Source organism: Eulemur rufifrons, chromosome 11 (assembly GCF_041146395.1).
Source record: "Eulemur rufifrons isolate Redbay chromosome 11, OSU_ERuf_1, whole genome shotgun sequence".
Lineage (NCBI taxonomy): Eukaryota > Metazoa > Chordata > Mammalia > Primates > Lemuridae > Eulemur > Eulemur rufifrons.
Genome location: NC_090993.1, coordinates 8,335,735 through 8,353,121, shown reverse-complemented (window position 1 = coordinate 8,353,121; position 17,387 = coordinate 8,335,735). Strand labels below are relative to the sequence as shown.

General features: G+C 42.4%; 1 protein-coding gene across 1 annotated transcript in view; it reads right to left on the bottom strand.

Moving 5' to 3' along the window:
- Positions 1-5,829, bottom strand: part of MAP3K21 (mitogen-activated protein kinase kinase kinase 21) — a 52,652-nt gene extending 46,823 nt beyond the window's left edge. Inside the window, exon 1 of the mRNA XM_069484556.1 lies at positions 4,749-5,829. Within this exon, the coding sequence (XP_069340657.1) occupies positions 4,749-5,571 (823 nt within the window). The 5' untranslated portion in view covers positions 5,572-5,829. The remainder of the gene's footprint in view (positions 1-4,748) is intronic.
- Between the last annotated feature and the right edge of the window lie 11,558 nt (positions 5,830-17,387).

Genomic DNA, 17,387 nt, shown 5'->3' with positions numbered 1-17,387 from the left:
GCCTGCTTCCTTCCCACAAAACCCCTTCTCCACCTTTCATTCTAGCCACACCCAACTCATTGCTCCCTGAAAAAGCCAAATGCTTCTATGCCGGTATTTACCCTTTAAACGGTTAAGAAACATTACACAGGTGTTCCCTAAGGGACTTCTGTGGATCCCCCAAGAAAGGAATTCCGTACACGGTATCAGAAATCAAGAAATTCAGGCTCAATGTAGTTACATAACATGCCCAAGGTCACACAGCTAGTAAATGATGACACCAATACTCAAATCCAGATCTGACTGACTTTAAAGCCAATACTCTTTCCATTAACTGTGCTATTCTGGTGAAGTTCAACACTAAAGGCTAAGTGAGAAAGCAAGGCTTACAAATGACCTTCTGAAGTGGGTGGAGCCAACGTCCCCTCTCCCTTCTCTCCTTCACCCTGCTCTGATATACTTGATAATGACGACAAAATTGATCACATATATACAGTTTGCATAATCCAAAACTGAACAGCTACGCTCCTCATAACTATAAAAAATAAGATGTGGCCTATTTATTTTTTTAATATGCAAGAATGAAAATGGTGGGGGAAGATGTGGTGACTCTTTTGTGATTGCTACTCTTATATTAATAAAAACATAACCTCTAGATAACCTTGTTTCAAAAGCAGATTTAGTTCTCAATTACCATTGGGGTATCTGGACCGATCTCTCTGTGGATCCCTGGAATAGGAAGCAGCTATAGCACGAAGCTACATGTCTTGAGTAAAAGAACAGAAGAGAGAAGGGGACTTATGTCTCTTAACTGATAATAGCATAATTAATAGCTCTCCCAAATCACTCTGATGAGCTATTTAAACATCGTATTTGGAGATTACATTTGCTATAATTTTCTCAAACAGTTCCTTTATTTACATATACTGAGATGAGCTAAAAAAAAAAATTTAGATTCCTTTTGCAGTTTGTCTTAGAACTCTAAATTGCATCTCATAATAAAGATAACTATGTATATTTATAGACTGTAGATACAATTGTAGTTGTAAAAATAATGTAGATAACAGTTATTCCCAAAAGGCTAAAATAATTAGGATAAAAGATGCTTAATCACTGACATAAAAAGTATAAAGGTAAGCAGCTACCATCATTTGTGGTTCAGTTTCCCATGGAAGGTTTATCTCCTCTTCAGAAAAAGAAAAGGTAGAACACAGTGAGCAATATTACAAAAAGAAAAAAGGAACTGTAAATGATGCCACACAATCTTGTTTCAATCCTGAACTATGTCTGGGTAAATAAAACCCTTAGACTAAACTAATAATTCAAACCATCCTCAGCAACTCCTATACTATAGTATTTTATCCTTACTTCCCCATGGGAAACCTCTTCCATTGTTACCACCCTGGCTGGAGCCAGTACCTTCTCTCCCATGGACAATCTTGCATGGACAATCTCAACAGCCTTCACTCACGACCACTGCAGTCCCTTCGCCACAGAAGCCAGAGTCGTCTTTGAAAAACAGAAATCAGACCCTGCCTCTCCTCTGCCCAAAAGGCTCCAAGGCTCCCTGAGGGATGACACTCAGAGGAGAACCCCGACATGGACCCATGGGCTGAGGCCCACCCACGTCAACCCCTCCCTCCACACTCCACCCCCAGGCTCCAGCCTCACTGGCCCTCTTCCCTCTCCTTCAGTAAGCTTACTTAGGCTCATTTCCATTTCATCTTTCCTTTGCCTGGATCTTTGCTTGACTCTGGTTTGCCACTGTGTTCCTGAAGCCCAGAAGTGACTGGCACATGGTGGACACTCAACAAATGTTGGATAAACGAGTTCCGGCTCTGGGCGATTTTTCTCTCTTCTCTGAATGCATATAAAACTGGCAATTTTCACAGTAACCCAAAGTTGTCTTGTATTGTTGCATATGGATAGACTTAAGCAAAGTGTTTTCTACTTATTTTGCATCCAGAAAGTAAAAGCTAGCATGTTATTTACAAAATGAATGATGCTTAAAAGTTGCTAATTCGGCTCTACTTTCAACCTGTTGATATCTGTTAGAAAAGGGACAAAGTTATTTATATCATCCTGGTATATCAGCTATTATTTTGACATAGACATTCTCTCACAAGACACGATAAAACTTAAGGATGACTCATTAGAAAAGATGAAAGAAAATCTGTCAAAAGCAATATATACTTTAGACAAACATTTGTTTTAAACAATTTCCACCGACTTGGTTCCACGTAGTCTTCTACTGGCTCTTTGTTACACGGGTAGACTACACAGTGAAAATAAAATTCAATATTGATTTTTAAAACTATGTTTACATTAACTCACTACCATCATTAGCAAATAACCAATAAAGTCAAACAAAACATACTATAATAGAGTATCTGCTATTCTCAAAAATCTGAACAAGAAGTTATAGCTTCATATATCATAAAAGAATTCCAAAGCATCTGCATTTATTCATCGAACCAATAAAATCAGATAGCCAGCATAAGGTCATGTGCTAGACACTGTCATTTGCACATTTGAGGCCCTAGTCAAAATTTTCATTTTATAGGAATTAAATAACTATAATGATGACCACATTTTAACAAATATTTTGCTAGGCTAGCGACTAGCTAATTAAAGTCTTTTTAAGAGTACAACAATTTAAAGCAAAAGGAAACTTGCCTGACAATTATAGAAATTAAAGTACTCGAGGAAGTTTGGCAATTTGTTCTGAGGGTGAAAAGTCTTTCAAAACCAAGCAGCAGCATGTAATCACCTTCAAATTATATATCAACTGTATATACAGTAGTCTATGCTCCACTGTGCAAGTTTTTCTGGTGTCAATAAAAACTATAACAAGAATTATTATTCCAAAGTTATATTATTTCTTTTTTACTATTTAATAGTATTAGGAATCCTTTAAAAGTTTGTATTTTATATTGTAAAGTTTACTATTTGCAACAATTAGAACACCTCCTCCTATCCTTTATCAACACTGGCAAACATTCTCTACACCTAGCGCTTGCTGTGTGAGCCTCAAGAAGTACTGCAACCAAAGAAAGCTAGGTACAATGGAGAAGTAAGAGCTATGGGCCCTTTAACTTTGTAGCCTAAGGACCAGTACAACTAAAGTGTCGGCCTGTGTTGATGATTTCATTTCCTGCAACAGAATAAGTCTGTAGAATGCCAGCTTCTATGTTATCACAGAGATGCTGCAACTGACAGCAGGCAGACGGAGGGAATGATGCTGGTGGTGTCCTTAAAATACCCGGTTCTGCAGAAAACTCCCAGTAGACACAGGCTTTCAGGACACCACTGGGGAGAGCTTACAGGACACGTGGACAAGTCATCTGTTCTATGGCAGCAGGTTAGACATTTCTTTCAATAAAAGCATATTTTAGGGAATATGCACAAATTGGCAGTGAAAACTGTATCAGGTTTGAAGCATTCAGAAACATAAGGGCGTTGAAAATTGTGCTATGTTTTTAGTAGCACAAAAGCAAGAAATTCTAGAGTCCTTCATGAGGCCTGCCGGAGTGCTAAGAACATACCACTAGTACTACCACTTATAACGTATTTTGTTAGACCTTGCCCCTTTCACCTAAGCAGCTGCAATCTAAATTATCAGACACTTGGAGTGGGGGTATTCGGGTCGTAAAATAAAACTGAAAATATTCAATGCTTACTTTATGAATAGCTACAACATTCCAATTATTTAAAATTCCCATAACTAAAATGCAGCATTGGTCATTTCAGTACTGAAGGATTCTGAATAGGAAAAAAAAACCACAAAAACATACAACAAATATATTATTTCTTCTTGTCACTCTTCTTTCTACAGTCAGAAAAGGACACTGTTTCCCTTTGAGTTAGCTCCTGTTCTAGCAGGTTTTACGAGGTTGAAAGACATCCAGCTCAAGCAGGCCGATGCCAGTTCTGGACGCATCCTTTAATCTTTCGTGAGATTTCATCTCATTCTAAGCATATGAAGCGAACTTCAATATTAAAGAACCAACTTCAAACAGCAATTCGACTAGCTCTTTTATACAGCGAAATTTAATGGGATTCGTATTTAGGTCATTTATGGAAATCTGGTTAAATCCATTCTGATTTATAAACAAAGTAAATGACACAGGCCAGGTCTTCAGGATTTCAAGCACTTGTGCAAGGACAACGCACTTGTTCTTAAACCAAAAGCGCATAACAGCACAAACTGGTGCTTCTTGTCTGGAGAAAAGAAGCCAATAACAAAATCATATTTCATGTACAGAGACATCTGAATCATTTTGGAAAAGTCAAGGGACACGAAGTCATATCTAAAGTGGGTGCATAGCTCGTTCAATACGGCACTTACAAAGTTGAAGTTCCCAAGTGCAGTCGGGAAGTTTGATGAAGGCCACCGAGGGAGAACGACCTCCACGGGCTCCGCATGATCTGCACAAGGCCTGGGTTTGCAAAGTCCTACCCAAATGAGCCACCCACGACACCGAAAGGTCAAACCGCCCCTGAGGTTTCCAGCAGATCCAGATATTCTGCAAATGTTTAATCTACAAGTAAGTCTGGTCCTTCCGCGTTTTTAAAAAAGAGCACCCAAAGGCAACAAGTCAAGGTAAGACTGTCACCTGCCCCAAAGCAAGTCACTAAGCACTAGCCGGACCTCTCAGCCCTGGAAGGCCTAGGCATGAGGTGCTGCTGGTGCCGTAAGGCTGCTCCGCCGCTTTCCAGGTACTAGACCCCTGGCTGGCATGGTCTGCCTCCACACCCGCCCCACTTACTGTTGCTGGACTTGAGGTCCCGGTGCAGGATGGGCACGAAGGCCTCCTCGTGCAGGTAGAGCATGCCCCGCGCGATCTGCACGGCCCAGTTGACCAGCACGTGCGGGGGGATGCGGCGCGCGCGGCGCGGGCCGGCTGCGCGCGGGTCCGGGGCGGCGTTGGCGGCGGCCAGCGCGCGGTTGAGCGCTCCGCCGCGGGCGAACTCCAGCACCAGGCAGAGGTGCGGCTGCCGCAGGCACACGCCGCGCAGCTCGATGATGTTGGGGTGCCGCAGCATGGCGAAGAGCCTCGCCTCCCGCCGCACGCTCTCGGCCGCCGCCGCCGCGTCCTGCTCCGGGTCCCGGCGCGCCGCCTTCACCGCCACCTCCTGGCCCTGCCAGGTGGCGCGGTACACCTGCCCGAAGCCGCCGGCGCCGATGAGCTCCTTGAGCTCCAGCAGCTCGAAGTCGACGTGCACCGGCGAGCCGGGCCGCGGCGGCGGCGGCGCGGGCGGCGGCGCGGGGCGGGCGGCCGGGCGGCAGGGAGCCACGTAGTTGGCGGGGAAGATGCCGAGGCGCCGCTGCACCTGGCCGGCCCACCACCCCTCGTCGCCCGACACGGCGGCGTCCTGCGACAGCACCTCCACCAGCTGGCCGCGCCGCAGGCTCAGCTCGTCCTCGCCGCGCGCCTCGTAGTCGTAGAGCGCGGCCCACAGCCCCGCGCCCGCCGACGCCGAGGCCGAGCCGCCGGAGGAGGCGGACGACGAGGACGCGGAGCCGGCGGGGGCTGCCCGGGCCGGGGACACTGGCGCGTCGGCTGCGCCCTCGGCGCCGGGCAAAGCCATCCGGGCGGCTGAAGGCTAGGGCCGAGCGCGGAGCTGCGGGCTCAGCCTCCGGGGCGGCCGGGGGCGCGCATCGTCCGGCGGGGCGGCCGTCTGCGCCTAGGCAAGGCGAGCGGGGGAGCCGCGCTCGGGGCCCGCAGTCTTCGGAGACTCACTACTCGCAGGCCCCGGCCTCAGCCCCCGCTCCCGCCTGGCCGCCTCTGCTGCTGCAGCGGTCCCCGCAGCCGCGGGCGACGTCCCACCATGCTGGTGCACCGGGGCCTGCGGCCCGCCCGCCGCGCGCTCGCCCAGCCCTGGCCTGGGCCCGCCCCGACCTCCCGCCACCGCGCCGAGGCCGCCCCGCCTCTCCAGGTCCATCCCGCCCGCCTGGGCCCGCCCCGCGCCCAGGCCCGCCCCGCCTCCCGAGCCTGTCGCCTGGACCCGTCCCCCCGGGCCCGTTCCAACCGTCCCCCAACGGCACCGAGTCGCCCCGCCCTCTGCAGGTTCATTCCGCCCTCCCTGACCCGCTCCAGGCGCCGAGGCCCGCCCAGGTTTCCTAGTTCCGTCCTCCCGGGCCCTCCCTGCCCTTCCCGCAAGCGCACCAGGCCGCCCGGGCCTCTGCAGGTCTAGTCCACGTCCCCAGCCCGCCCCCAGAGCCTGGGCCCGTCCCCGCCCCCGTCCCCGCCCTCCTGGGTCCGCCGCGCCCTCCCGAGCCCGCCCGCTCCCCCCGCAGGTGCTCAGCGCCCTCGTGGCCCGGGAGGCGGAGCCACCACTCGGCCACTCCAAGTTTTTCGGACAGTTTAAATTAAGCCAAGGCTAAGGCTGAGCCAGTGGCCTCCTCTCTAAAAAGCAGTGAGAGCAGCTCCGGGAGAGTGACAGGGCTTCCAGAACACGGTGCACGACAAACTGGAGCGCGGGTGCAGACCTGGGCCAGTACCTACGCCCCGTCACCAGGCTGCGTGCACCTGAGCCACCGTGCATATCGAAGCTGACCACGTTCCAGATCCCAGCGCAGGGTGAGCCCGGGTTAGTAGAGTCCCAGAAGCGCCTGCCTCGTGACTGTTAATCCGTGTTTCTCTTTACTGTCTGCTCCAATGGGAAAAGAACCTGTCTCCTTGGGACCCACGGGTCTGGGTTTAGGAGCCATTGGCAAGACTGGGTGCAGGAGGTTGACAGGTTACCATGGCAGGAAATGAGGCTAAAAAGAAGAGAGTTCAATTATAAAAATTCTAAAAAGTTAGATTATCCTGTAGTAGGCCAGAATTTCCTGAAATGTGGGTCCTATACTATCAATGACAGGAGGGACTATTTGGGATGTTATGAGAACAGGACACATAGTAACATTGAATCACATACTGAGAAAAAATTACTTGCTTTTCAGATTTCCCCCAGTCTCTTAGATTTAACCATTTATCAGCTGTGTGACCTTGAGGAGGTTACTTTCTCTGTGACTCAGTTTCCTCATCTATAAAATGGGAATAGTAAAAAATAGTACCTACTTCATGGGCACTTCACAGGGTGGTTGGGAATATTAAATGAGTTAATAGATATACAGTGGGCCTTCCACATCCGCAGATTGAACCAACCATGGATTGAAAATATTTTTTAAAATCCAAAAAATAATAATACAACAATGAAAATAAGACAAAAAATATAGCATTACTAAAACAACTATTTACATAGCATTTACATTATATTAGCTATCATAGGTAATCTAGAGATTTAAAGTACAAACATACCTTGAAGATACTGTGGGTTTGGTTTCAGACTACAGTAAAAAGACAGTCACACGAATTTTTTGTTTTTCCGGTGCAAATAAAAGTTATGTTTACAGTACACCATACTCTATTAAGTGTGTGATAGCATATGTCTAAAAAACAATGTATGTACTTTAATTAAAAATGCTTTGTTGCTAAAAAATGCTCATGATCATCTGAACCTTCAGCAATTTGTAATCTTTTTGCTGGTAGACGGTCTCGCCTCTCGATGTTGATGGCCGCTGACTGATCAGGGTGGTGGTTGCTGATGGTTGGAGTGAGTCTGGCAATTTCTTAAAATAAGACAACAACGACGTTTCTTGCATCATTGACTCTTCTATTCACAAAAGACTTCTCTGTAGCATGCAATGCTGTTTGATAGCATTTCACCCACAGAAATTCTTTCAAAATTGAAGTCAATCCTCTCAAACACTGCAGCCGCTTTATCAATATATGTCATAGTCTAAATTCTTGTCATTTCGACAATGTTTGCCTCATCTTCGCAAGGAGTAGGTTCCATCTCAAGAAACCACTTTCTTTGCTCATCCATAAGAAGTAACTCCTCATCTGCTCAATTTTGATCATGAGATTGCAGTAATTCAGTCACATCCTCAGGTTCCACTTCTATTTCTCTTGCTGTTTCTACCACGTCTGCAGTTCCTTCCTCCACTGAAGTCTTGAGTTCCTCAAAATCACCCACGAGGGTTGGAATCAACTTTTTCCAAACTCCTGTTAATGTTGATATTTTGACCTCCTCCCATGAAATCACGAAGGTTCTCAATGGCAGCTAGACTGGTGATTACTTTCCGGAAGTTTTCAATTTTCTTTGCCCAGATCCATCAGTGGAATCACTATTTATGGCTGCTACAGTCTTGCAAAATGTATTTCTTAAATAATAAGACTTGAGAGTTAAAATTATTCCATGATCCATGGGCTACAGAATGGATGTCAACAGGCATGAAAACAACATTCATCTCCTTGTACGTCTCCATCAGAGCTCTTGGGTGACCAGGTGCGTTGCCAATGAGCAGTAACATTTTGAAAGGAATATATTTTTTTTAATTGAAAAGACTTTTATTCAAAATATAGCTTCAATAATTGATATTGGTGACAAAATAAGTGTTTTTTTTTTTTTTAAGGTATACAAGAAACTGCAAGATGTTATTGAACCTGAAGCAGTGGGATTCTCTGGATCCTGTTCCCCATTTGGTACCTCTGAGCAGGAAACTCTCTTAGACAGAAGTCTGTCTGAGCTTGATTATCCTAAAATTCATCATTTTTTGCTTTGGTGCCATTTTTTTAACCTTTTAAATTTTACAGTTGGAGAAGGAGCATTGGTGTCATCCACTACTCAGAGGTACGGGCTGTAACCACATCCTCTGTGTCCAGCCCAGCACACTCTACCAGGGAGACGGTACCACAAGAACAGAGGGCCAAGACAGAACATGAGTGACAAACATGCATGTACATGGAAGATGGTGACAATAAGAACCAAGGAAACAATTTAAAAGAATCAAACATAGAAGAAAACAGTAGTTTTCAAGAAAAGAAGGAATGGCTATATGAGGTTCCTTTCTTTAAAAAAAAAAAAAAATATATATATATATATATATGTATATATATAATTGTATTCTTCAATGTTGGTCTTGAAAGGAAAACTAACCCTTAAGAATCACCTTCTCTTTGGGAGTCTTCCTCTAATTGATTACCACTGTATCTATTATCTTAGCTGAGTAGTTCTCAAAGTCTGGTCCGTGGTCCCTGAGAAATCTCTGAGACCCTTTCAGGGGGTCTACAAGGCCCAAACTATTTTCATAATTATACTAAAATACCTGCTTTTTTCACTTTGTTAACATTTGCACTGATGGTGGGTACAAAAAGCCAGATTGCATAGCATAAACCAAGGCAGTGGCTTTAAACTGTACTGCTCCTCAATGTCACACACTTGCAGTAAAAGAAAAAAATGCCAGGTTCACTTTAAAATATCCTTGACAAAGCAGCAAAAAAAAAAAAAAAATACCAATTTTTATTAACTCTCCAATCTTAAGAACAGTTGTTTAATATTCTATATGGCTAAATGGGAAATGCATTCAAAGCAATTCTGCTGTATACCCAAGTATGACAACTTTTTTAAAAGAAAAAAACACTTGGGTGATTTTTTGAGCTGTACATCAACCTTGTCACTTTTTTTCATGGAACACCATTTTTACTTGAAAGAGTGACTGACAGAAAAATTGTAGTTATGCAGACTTGGATATTTAAGAAACATTTTCTTGAAAATGAACAAAGTGAGCTCGTTACTCCATGGAAAACCATGGTCAGTATTTGTTGTCAATATTAAAATTTGAGCTTCTAAACAACAATCAGGATTTTGGAAACTTTTAGCTGCTATCATAAGCTCCAGAACTTTCCAAATACTTAAAGACTTTTCTGATAGAATTGGTAGCATATTAATGAGTGTGATTTTTTGATACTGGATCATAAAAGGTGGCAACATTTGGAAAATCTAAATAGCTCAGGTTGAACCAGTATTTTCTAGAAGACCAATGTCTTTTTGATATTGCAAAAGCATGTATGAATAAAAGATCCATTCAAAGCGTATTATGAAAAGTTCATCGTTAATGGCTTCAGATTCCACATTGCAACTAATCTTTGAGAGACTTCCACTTTTTGAGCCTTGGTATGGTATCAAAGAATATCCAGTTACCTGAAAAGGCCATTAAAGATACTTCTGCCATAGAAAAGATGAGTGATTGTGAGGAGTTAGGGAGGTGGGGAGAGAGAAAGGGAGAGAAGTGCTACAGGTATGAAAGGCTAGCATGCAAGATCTGGGTTGCATCTGGCTGTTCTGTATCTGGCCTGTGTTGGTGGTTACATGAATCTGCACATGTGATAAAAATCACACAGAAGTAAATACACACACACACACACACACACACACACACAAATGAATGCATGTAGAACTGGTGAAATCTGAATAAAGTCACTGGATTTTATCAATGTTGATTCCCTGCTTGTGATATTGTATTATAATTATGTAAGATATTACCATTAGGGAAGATTGGGCAAAGAGTCTACAGAATCTCTCTGTATTATTTCTTACAATTACATGTAAATCTACAATGATCTGCAAAAGAAAAGTTAAAAAAATACTGTGCCTTTTCAAATACGTATCTGCGTGAGGCCAGAATTTCTGTGTATACTTCAGCCGGGACAATATATTGCAACAAATCGAATGCAGAAGCCTATAAGAGAATGTAGCTGTCTTCTATTAAGTGAAATGGAAGAGATTTACAAAAATATGAAGCAATGCCAGTCAACTTGCCTGTATGTTTTAGTTTTGGAAAAATTAATGATTTCTCATAAAAATCTATTAAATTTTTAAAAATAAAGCTATAAATGAATATTTTACTCATTTCCCCATTTTAATTTCCAGTACAGAAATTATCAATAGTTATAAAGCACATACACCAAAACTCTTTGAGGTTTTCAATAATTTTTAAGCATGTAAAGGGGTCCTGAGGTCAAAAAATTTTAGAATTGTCCTAGGAAGAGGAGTCAACTCTCTTGATAAACCACTTATTTAAATAAGAAGGTATAAGATCCTTGGCTCAATGCCTTGTGATACTGGAGCCAGTACAGACATTTAAGCAAGATGTTAGTAAAGCAAATGAGTCTACAAAATTGAATGAAACCCTTGCAGTAACATAGAGCACCTGGCTTTCTCTTATGGACTTCCACTCAGACCTGAGGACAGTACTCTGAGAGAGTGATTTTCCCTTCCTCTTGTACCTGCTTTGACTTCAGTTTCCTGTCTGAAAGACTCCTCAGTAGCTAACAGAAAAGATTATCCCGTTCATGGAAAGTCTAATCTACCCACAGAGGCAGCCATGACCCTAGAGGGGAAGAAGAAAAAAAAAGTTGGCTGGGTGCGGTGGCTCATGCCTGTAATCCCAGCACTTTGGGAGGCCAAGTTGGGAGGATTGCTTGAGGCCAGAAGTTCAAGACCCCAGCTCTGCAAAAAGTAGAAAACTTAGCTGGGTGTGGTGGCACACACCTGTAGTCCCAGTTACTCGGGAGGCTGAGGCAGGAGGATCCCTTGAGACCAGGAGTTTGAGGCTGCAGTGAGCTGTGAGGACACCACTGCCCTCTAGCCTGGGTGGCACAGTGAGACCCTGCCTCAAAAAATTAAAAAAAAAAAAAAAAATTTAAAAAAGGAGGAAAAACTTGTCACTGGAATTGTGAAGAGAAGACCTCTGACCTCTGACATTTAAAAATTCAGCCTCAGTAGTCTGGAGGGGAATGTGGTTTATAACGAAAACAATGAGGGACGAGGAAATGGAGATGGTGACGATTAACCTAGCGCTGTCCTTGCCATGAAGAGTCTTACAGAGTCAAGACTGACAGGTCTGAGAGAGGGACGAGTTTTGAGGAATGTGTGGAGCTTCGGAGTAGTTGAAAGACTGGGCATCAGTGAGGAGGGCTGTGTAAGGTGACCAGGTTTCTGGGCACAGGACGTTCAGTGCTAACGTCTCGGGTGGCTGGTCACCCTCAGTATGAGAGAGTCTAACAGATGAGGTGGAACTTCAGTGGGGTCTTTCAGGGTGAGCAGGGGTAGATGGGCAGGAAAGGACAAGAGCATGAGGAGACAGAAGAAAACATGAAGAGACACAGAACAATGATTATGGTGTTCACCAGCCATTGAGATCTCTCAACTACAGGAAAGGATATTTTTTTTAATTTTTTTTTTTTTTTTGAGACAGAGTCTCACTCTGTTGCCCGGGCTAGAGTGCCGTGGTGTCAGCCTTGCTCACAGCAACCTCAACCTCCTGGGCTCAAGCAATCCTCCCGCCTCAGCCTCCCGAGTAGCTGGGACTACAGTCATGCGCCACCGTGCCTGGCTAATTTTTCTATATATATTTTTAGCTGTCCAGATAATTTCTTTCTATTTTTAGTAGAGACGGGGTCTCGCTCTTGCTCAGGCTGGTCTCGAACTCCTGAGTTCAAACCATCTGCCCGCCTAGGCCTCCCGGAGTGCTAGGATTACAGGCGTGAGCCACCGTGCCCGGCTGAGGAAACGATATCTTCTTGAAAAGAGCTGAGAAAGACAAGAAAGGAAAGATTTTTTAAAAAGACCTTAAAAATGGGCTGAGATGTCTGGATATAAGGAGAGATGGAAAATCCTGGAGCCATGAGAAGGAGGGATGAGGAAAAATATTCCGTCAAGCACTATGTGTGAATTCTTGAACAAATGGAAAAAATCTTTAGGATAAAAAAAATGTTTCTGCCAATTTTAAGTTCTTTTTTTCCCCAGACCTTTATATTTCTAGATGTAAAACATAGAATTCTATGAAGATTATGAACAGTTTGATGGGATTGTCCACATCAGGCCCTGTGCCAAACTTTTTAAGACAGAGAGCATTTGGATTGGTACCCTGAACCTTTGGAAATGGCCTCTGTTGCTATTTATCTTGGATCACATTTGGGAGATGGGGCCTGTGAGTATGTGTGCGATGTGTAACCTGTGTGGTATCATTTGGTGTAACCCATCATCAGCTGCTAAGCAACGAAAGGGCTTGTAATACTGTGAAATTAACAGATGTGAATTCCAATCCTGGCTTTGTCACTGTTACGTGACATCTAGTCTTTGTTCTTCACTTGTCTCTCTTATAAATGGTGGAACAAATAGTATTTGCCCTGTCTTGAGGATTCATTGAGCCGCTGCATTAAAGCACTTAACTAGTGCTAATATATATCAGCTGTTATTATTTTAATGTTAATTGTTTATGGAGGACCCATTAGAATAAAAGGCGTATCTCTTATCTCGCCTCCTCCTACTTTTTTTTTTTTTTCCTTACATTTGGTATATTTTCCTATACCTAAGATCAATTTCATTCTGCCAACAAAAATTTAAATGTCCCACAGGATGTTCAGAAACAAAAGTTGAAATGGTAACTTCCAAGGCTTTGGGGTATGTCACATCTAAAAACATAACGCTTTTTGAGCAAACCAAATTATATATAGATGAGACTAGTTATAAATTTTATCCTGTTGTTATTGAGTGAGCATGAACAATGCCACCATAAAACCAAGCAGTAAGTCTATTCACTTGGTTTGTAACAGACATTGGACAGAATACACAGAAAGAATAGGTCCATCATTCAACACATATTTTTGTAAATGTCAGGCACTAATCTAGGTACTTGGGATATAAAGGTAAACAAAACAAAGTTCCCTGTTACCATGGAGTAGATGAGAAATAGGCACTATAAGTAAATTATTATAGTATATTAGAATTTGATAACTCTTGTGTAAAAATAAAAAGGAGTGTAAGAAAAGATGGGTGAGGAATGGGGAGGGGGGATGTGATATTCAACAGAGCGGACAGGGTAGCCTTGCTGAGAAGGTGAGATTTGAGCAAAGACTAGAGAGGGACGTGAGGAATTTGCACAAGCCATTATCTGAAGGAAGATGAAGTGAACAAATATTAGGAAAGAAGTGTTTTGACTGTCACATTCTCTGAAGGCCCAATTCATTACTTCAGTATTATAGCTGAGTAACTATCAGTGAGGGGGGTATGAGTAAAAAGCAGCAGGCAGTTCTTTTTGAATGCCTTGTGAGATTGTAAACTAGCCTTTTTTCTCTGGGATCTGGTTCTCTGGCTTCATTTTCATGCATTTAAAGATGTGGGATTCAATAACAACCATGACAACAGTGATGACGATGGTGATGATACAGCAACAATAAGTGAACACTTATTGGCATCTACTGTTAGATGTCCAAGTTTTGAATTCAGTCTGTGTGTCAGGTTCCTCTTTATTCTGAAATATCTGGCTTTCAGCTTTAGACAGAGTAATCGTGATTTTTAGAATTTCTGTAACTTTAATCACTGGACGAGACTGGAGTCCCGCCTGTCTATGCTTAAAGTTACAGAGTATAGCGAGGGCTGCTAAAATGGACAATGAGCTATTTCATTGAATAATGCAACAGTGTAAAACCCTGAGTGGTTCCAGAAAGCCCAGGTCTTTTGTAAGCCCTTGACGACATCCTTTCTGAAGTCAAACTCTCAAGCTCCTGACCTTGGACCTGAGATAGGAAGGCTGCATCCCACTCTGAGTTGCCATTTTTGTCCATTTGTCTGATCAAAATAGGTTTTATTTTACTTACAATTTACTGGACTCTTTTCAAACATGATGACTAATTCTTCACAACCTGCTAGAAATACTAAACAGAGGACACAGAAGACAAAGATGATTTTTTTTTAAAAAGGAGCTAGTCATCCTCCTAAGATTATAACAAATAAACCATAGAGAGATGGGTTTATACTTGCTTTGTTTGTTTTGTATGGGCCAGCAGCTTGCCATGCTACCTGTTTTTGTTGACTTTTCTACTCTGCACAAATTTACTCTGTAGTGTCTTTTACCTTATTCATTCTGTGAAAATGATGGTTTTCTGGATATCAGAACTATTTTGGGGAGGTGTAGCTTCCTTAAAGTGGACTGGGACATTCAATAAAAGTCACACCACTGACCTTTTTAGAGACCTTGAGCTTTTGTTTCAATTCTCCAATTTTTTCATCCATATATGAAATGAGAGGACTATTCCTTATACAGTGAAAAGTAACAAGATGATAAAATCAAACAGCTCTGTTGAAATTCTTAGAAGAGAAACACTAAATAAATCCAAATATTTTTTCTAATTATCGCATAAAGCATTTGCTAGTTCAGCACTGATCTGTGTAGTCCAGTTTTCTTTCATGAAGTAATCTCTTTTTTAAAAAAATCTCAGTTCATTTACTATTTCCCAAAATTTCTCCAGAACTCTAAATTAACATAGCTGACTATTTTTTTTTGTTGTTGTTGTTGTTGTTTGTTTGTTTTTGAAGCAGAGTCTCCCTCTGTCACCCTAGGTAGAGTACAGTGGCATCATCATAGCTCACTGCAGCCTTGAACTTCATGGCTCAAGCCATCCTCCCACCTTAGCCTCCTGGGTATCTGCGACTACAGGTGCAAGCCACTGTGCCTGACCTGCTCTTCCTTCCTTCCTTCCTTCCTTCCTTCCTTCTTCCCTCCCTTCCCTTCATCCTGTCTCTCCCCCACCCTCACTTCTACATAGTTGAATCTTTTCCTTTATGCCTTCCAGATCATAGTAGAAACCGTCTTCCCCAATTACTGAAAATGATTTTCTGTAAGTTCTCTTCTGTCCAGCTCTGCTTCCAGGCTCTCTGTCCTATCTCACTGACAAGTCTGTCTACTCATGCCCCGGTGCCATGATATTATGGTATCTGCTAGGACTAATTCTCTTCACTAATATTTGCTTCCAGAAATTTCCTGGCAATTCTTCTTTGCTTATTTTTACGTGCTGAACACAAACCAAACTCCTGTGTGCAAGCAGCACCCAGATCAAAGAACAGAACGTCACCAGAATCCCAGAAATTCATGCTTCCTTCCATGTGCGAGCCTGACACAGTTAGATTTGTCTGTTTTCTCATTTTATATAAATGGACTAATGTACTCTTTTAAGCTTATTGAGCTCAACATCTTATTTCTAAGAGCCCTCTGTGTTGTGGTGTATAACTTTAGTTTGTTCCTTCGGGTTTTTAAAATTGGGATAATGTTAAAGTTACAAATTAGCTTAGCAAAAATTGATATATTTATAACACTGAATCTTCCCCACTTACCACTGTCTATAACTTTCCACATCTCTTTTGTTTCCTTCTCCATTTTAAGGCTTTCTCTATCTAAATATTTTCTCTTACTCATTGACCAATGGCCTGGAACGATATAAATAGCAGTCTTGCCAATGGGTACCCCACATTTCCCTGTTTTAATGGGCATCTTTAGGTGTTGAGCCATCTTTGTACTCTAGGAATCAACTCCCCTTGGATTTTTACGTGTTGCCTACATTCTGCTCTTAATATTTAATTTGGAATTTTACATCAACATTTATAATTGTAATCGGGTATAGTTACGGATTTTTATAGGGTTTTCAGAATGTATGTTATGCCACCTTCGTCTAAAGAATTTGGAAGCACCTTTCCTCTTTTTGTGTGTTCTGAAATAGCTTGAATTACATTAGAATTACCTGTCTCATTAAAGTTTATATAGAAATCTGCTGTGAAACAGCCTGGGCCTGATGCTTCTTGAATGTGTAGCTTTATGTCACTATTCTCTATTTCTTCTATGGGTCATTGTCTTATTTAGATTTTCAATATTTGCTGGGGTGCGATTTGGCGATCTGTATTTTCCTAGATACTTTCCCACTTCACCAAGGTTCCACATTTATTAACACACTCAGCAGCAAAGTGTTCTCTTACGATTCTCTCTATTTCTTCTTTCTCTATTTATTTTCTTTCTTATTTCTTTTGTGTCCGTTTGTGCTTTACTCTTTGTTTCTGCTCGGGTTAGCTATTATCTATTTTCTTATCTGCCCAATCCTTCCAACCAGCTTTTGTAATTATTTCATAGCTCTATTTGTTTTTCTATTTTCTAATGTACTAATTTCTGCAATTATAGTCATTAATACATCCCACTTGCTTTCCTTGGGTTGGTTTTTTTTTTTTTAATTTCTTGATTTCAATGTCTCATTTGTTTATTTTCATTGCTTCTTGTATTAATTAGGGTAGGCTAAGCTGCAGTAACAAGTGGATCCCTGAAATTTTGGTGACAATGCAATAGAAATTAACTTGTTTCTATTATAATTTATTTCCATTTAAGAAGCAGGTATTTAGGCTGGAGATTCATTTTCTCCATGCTAAGGCCATTTAAGGCCCTGCTGTTCTGCTTTGAACCAATTTATGATTTTTTTCTTCTTTTAATAATTTGCTAAATGGAACCAGGAACAGGCAACATGCACAAACATTCTTTTTTTTTTTTTTTTTTTCCCCAATTTGTTCCTCTAGAGCCACAGCTCGAGAGTAGCTCTTGGTAGGTCCTCCAAGTTCCTGATGGTGACAAAAATATTTTATCTTGGGTGCCCATCATCCCAGCCTGCAATGCTTCCTTGTTGCCTGCTTCCTAAACAACCGCTCAGCCAACGCCTGCTCTTTTAGGTTTTATTATATTTGTACCTATTTCGAGGTAA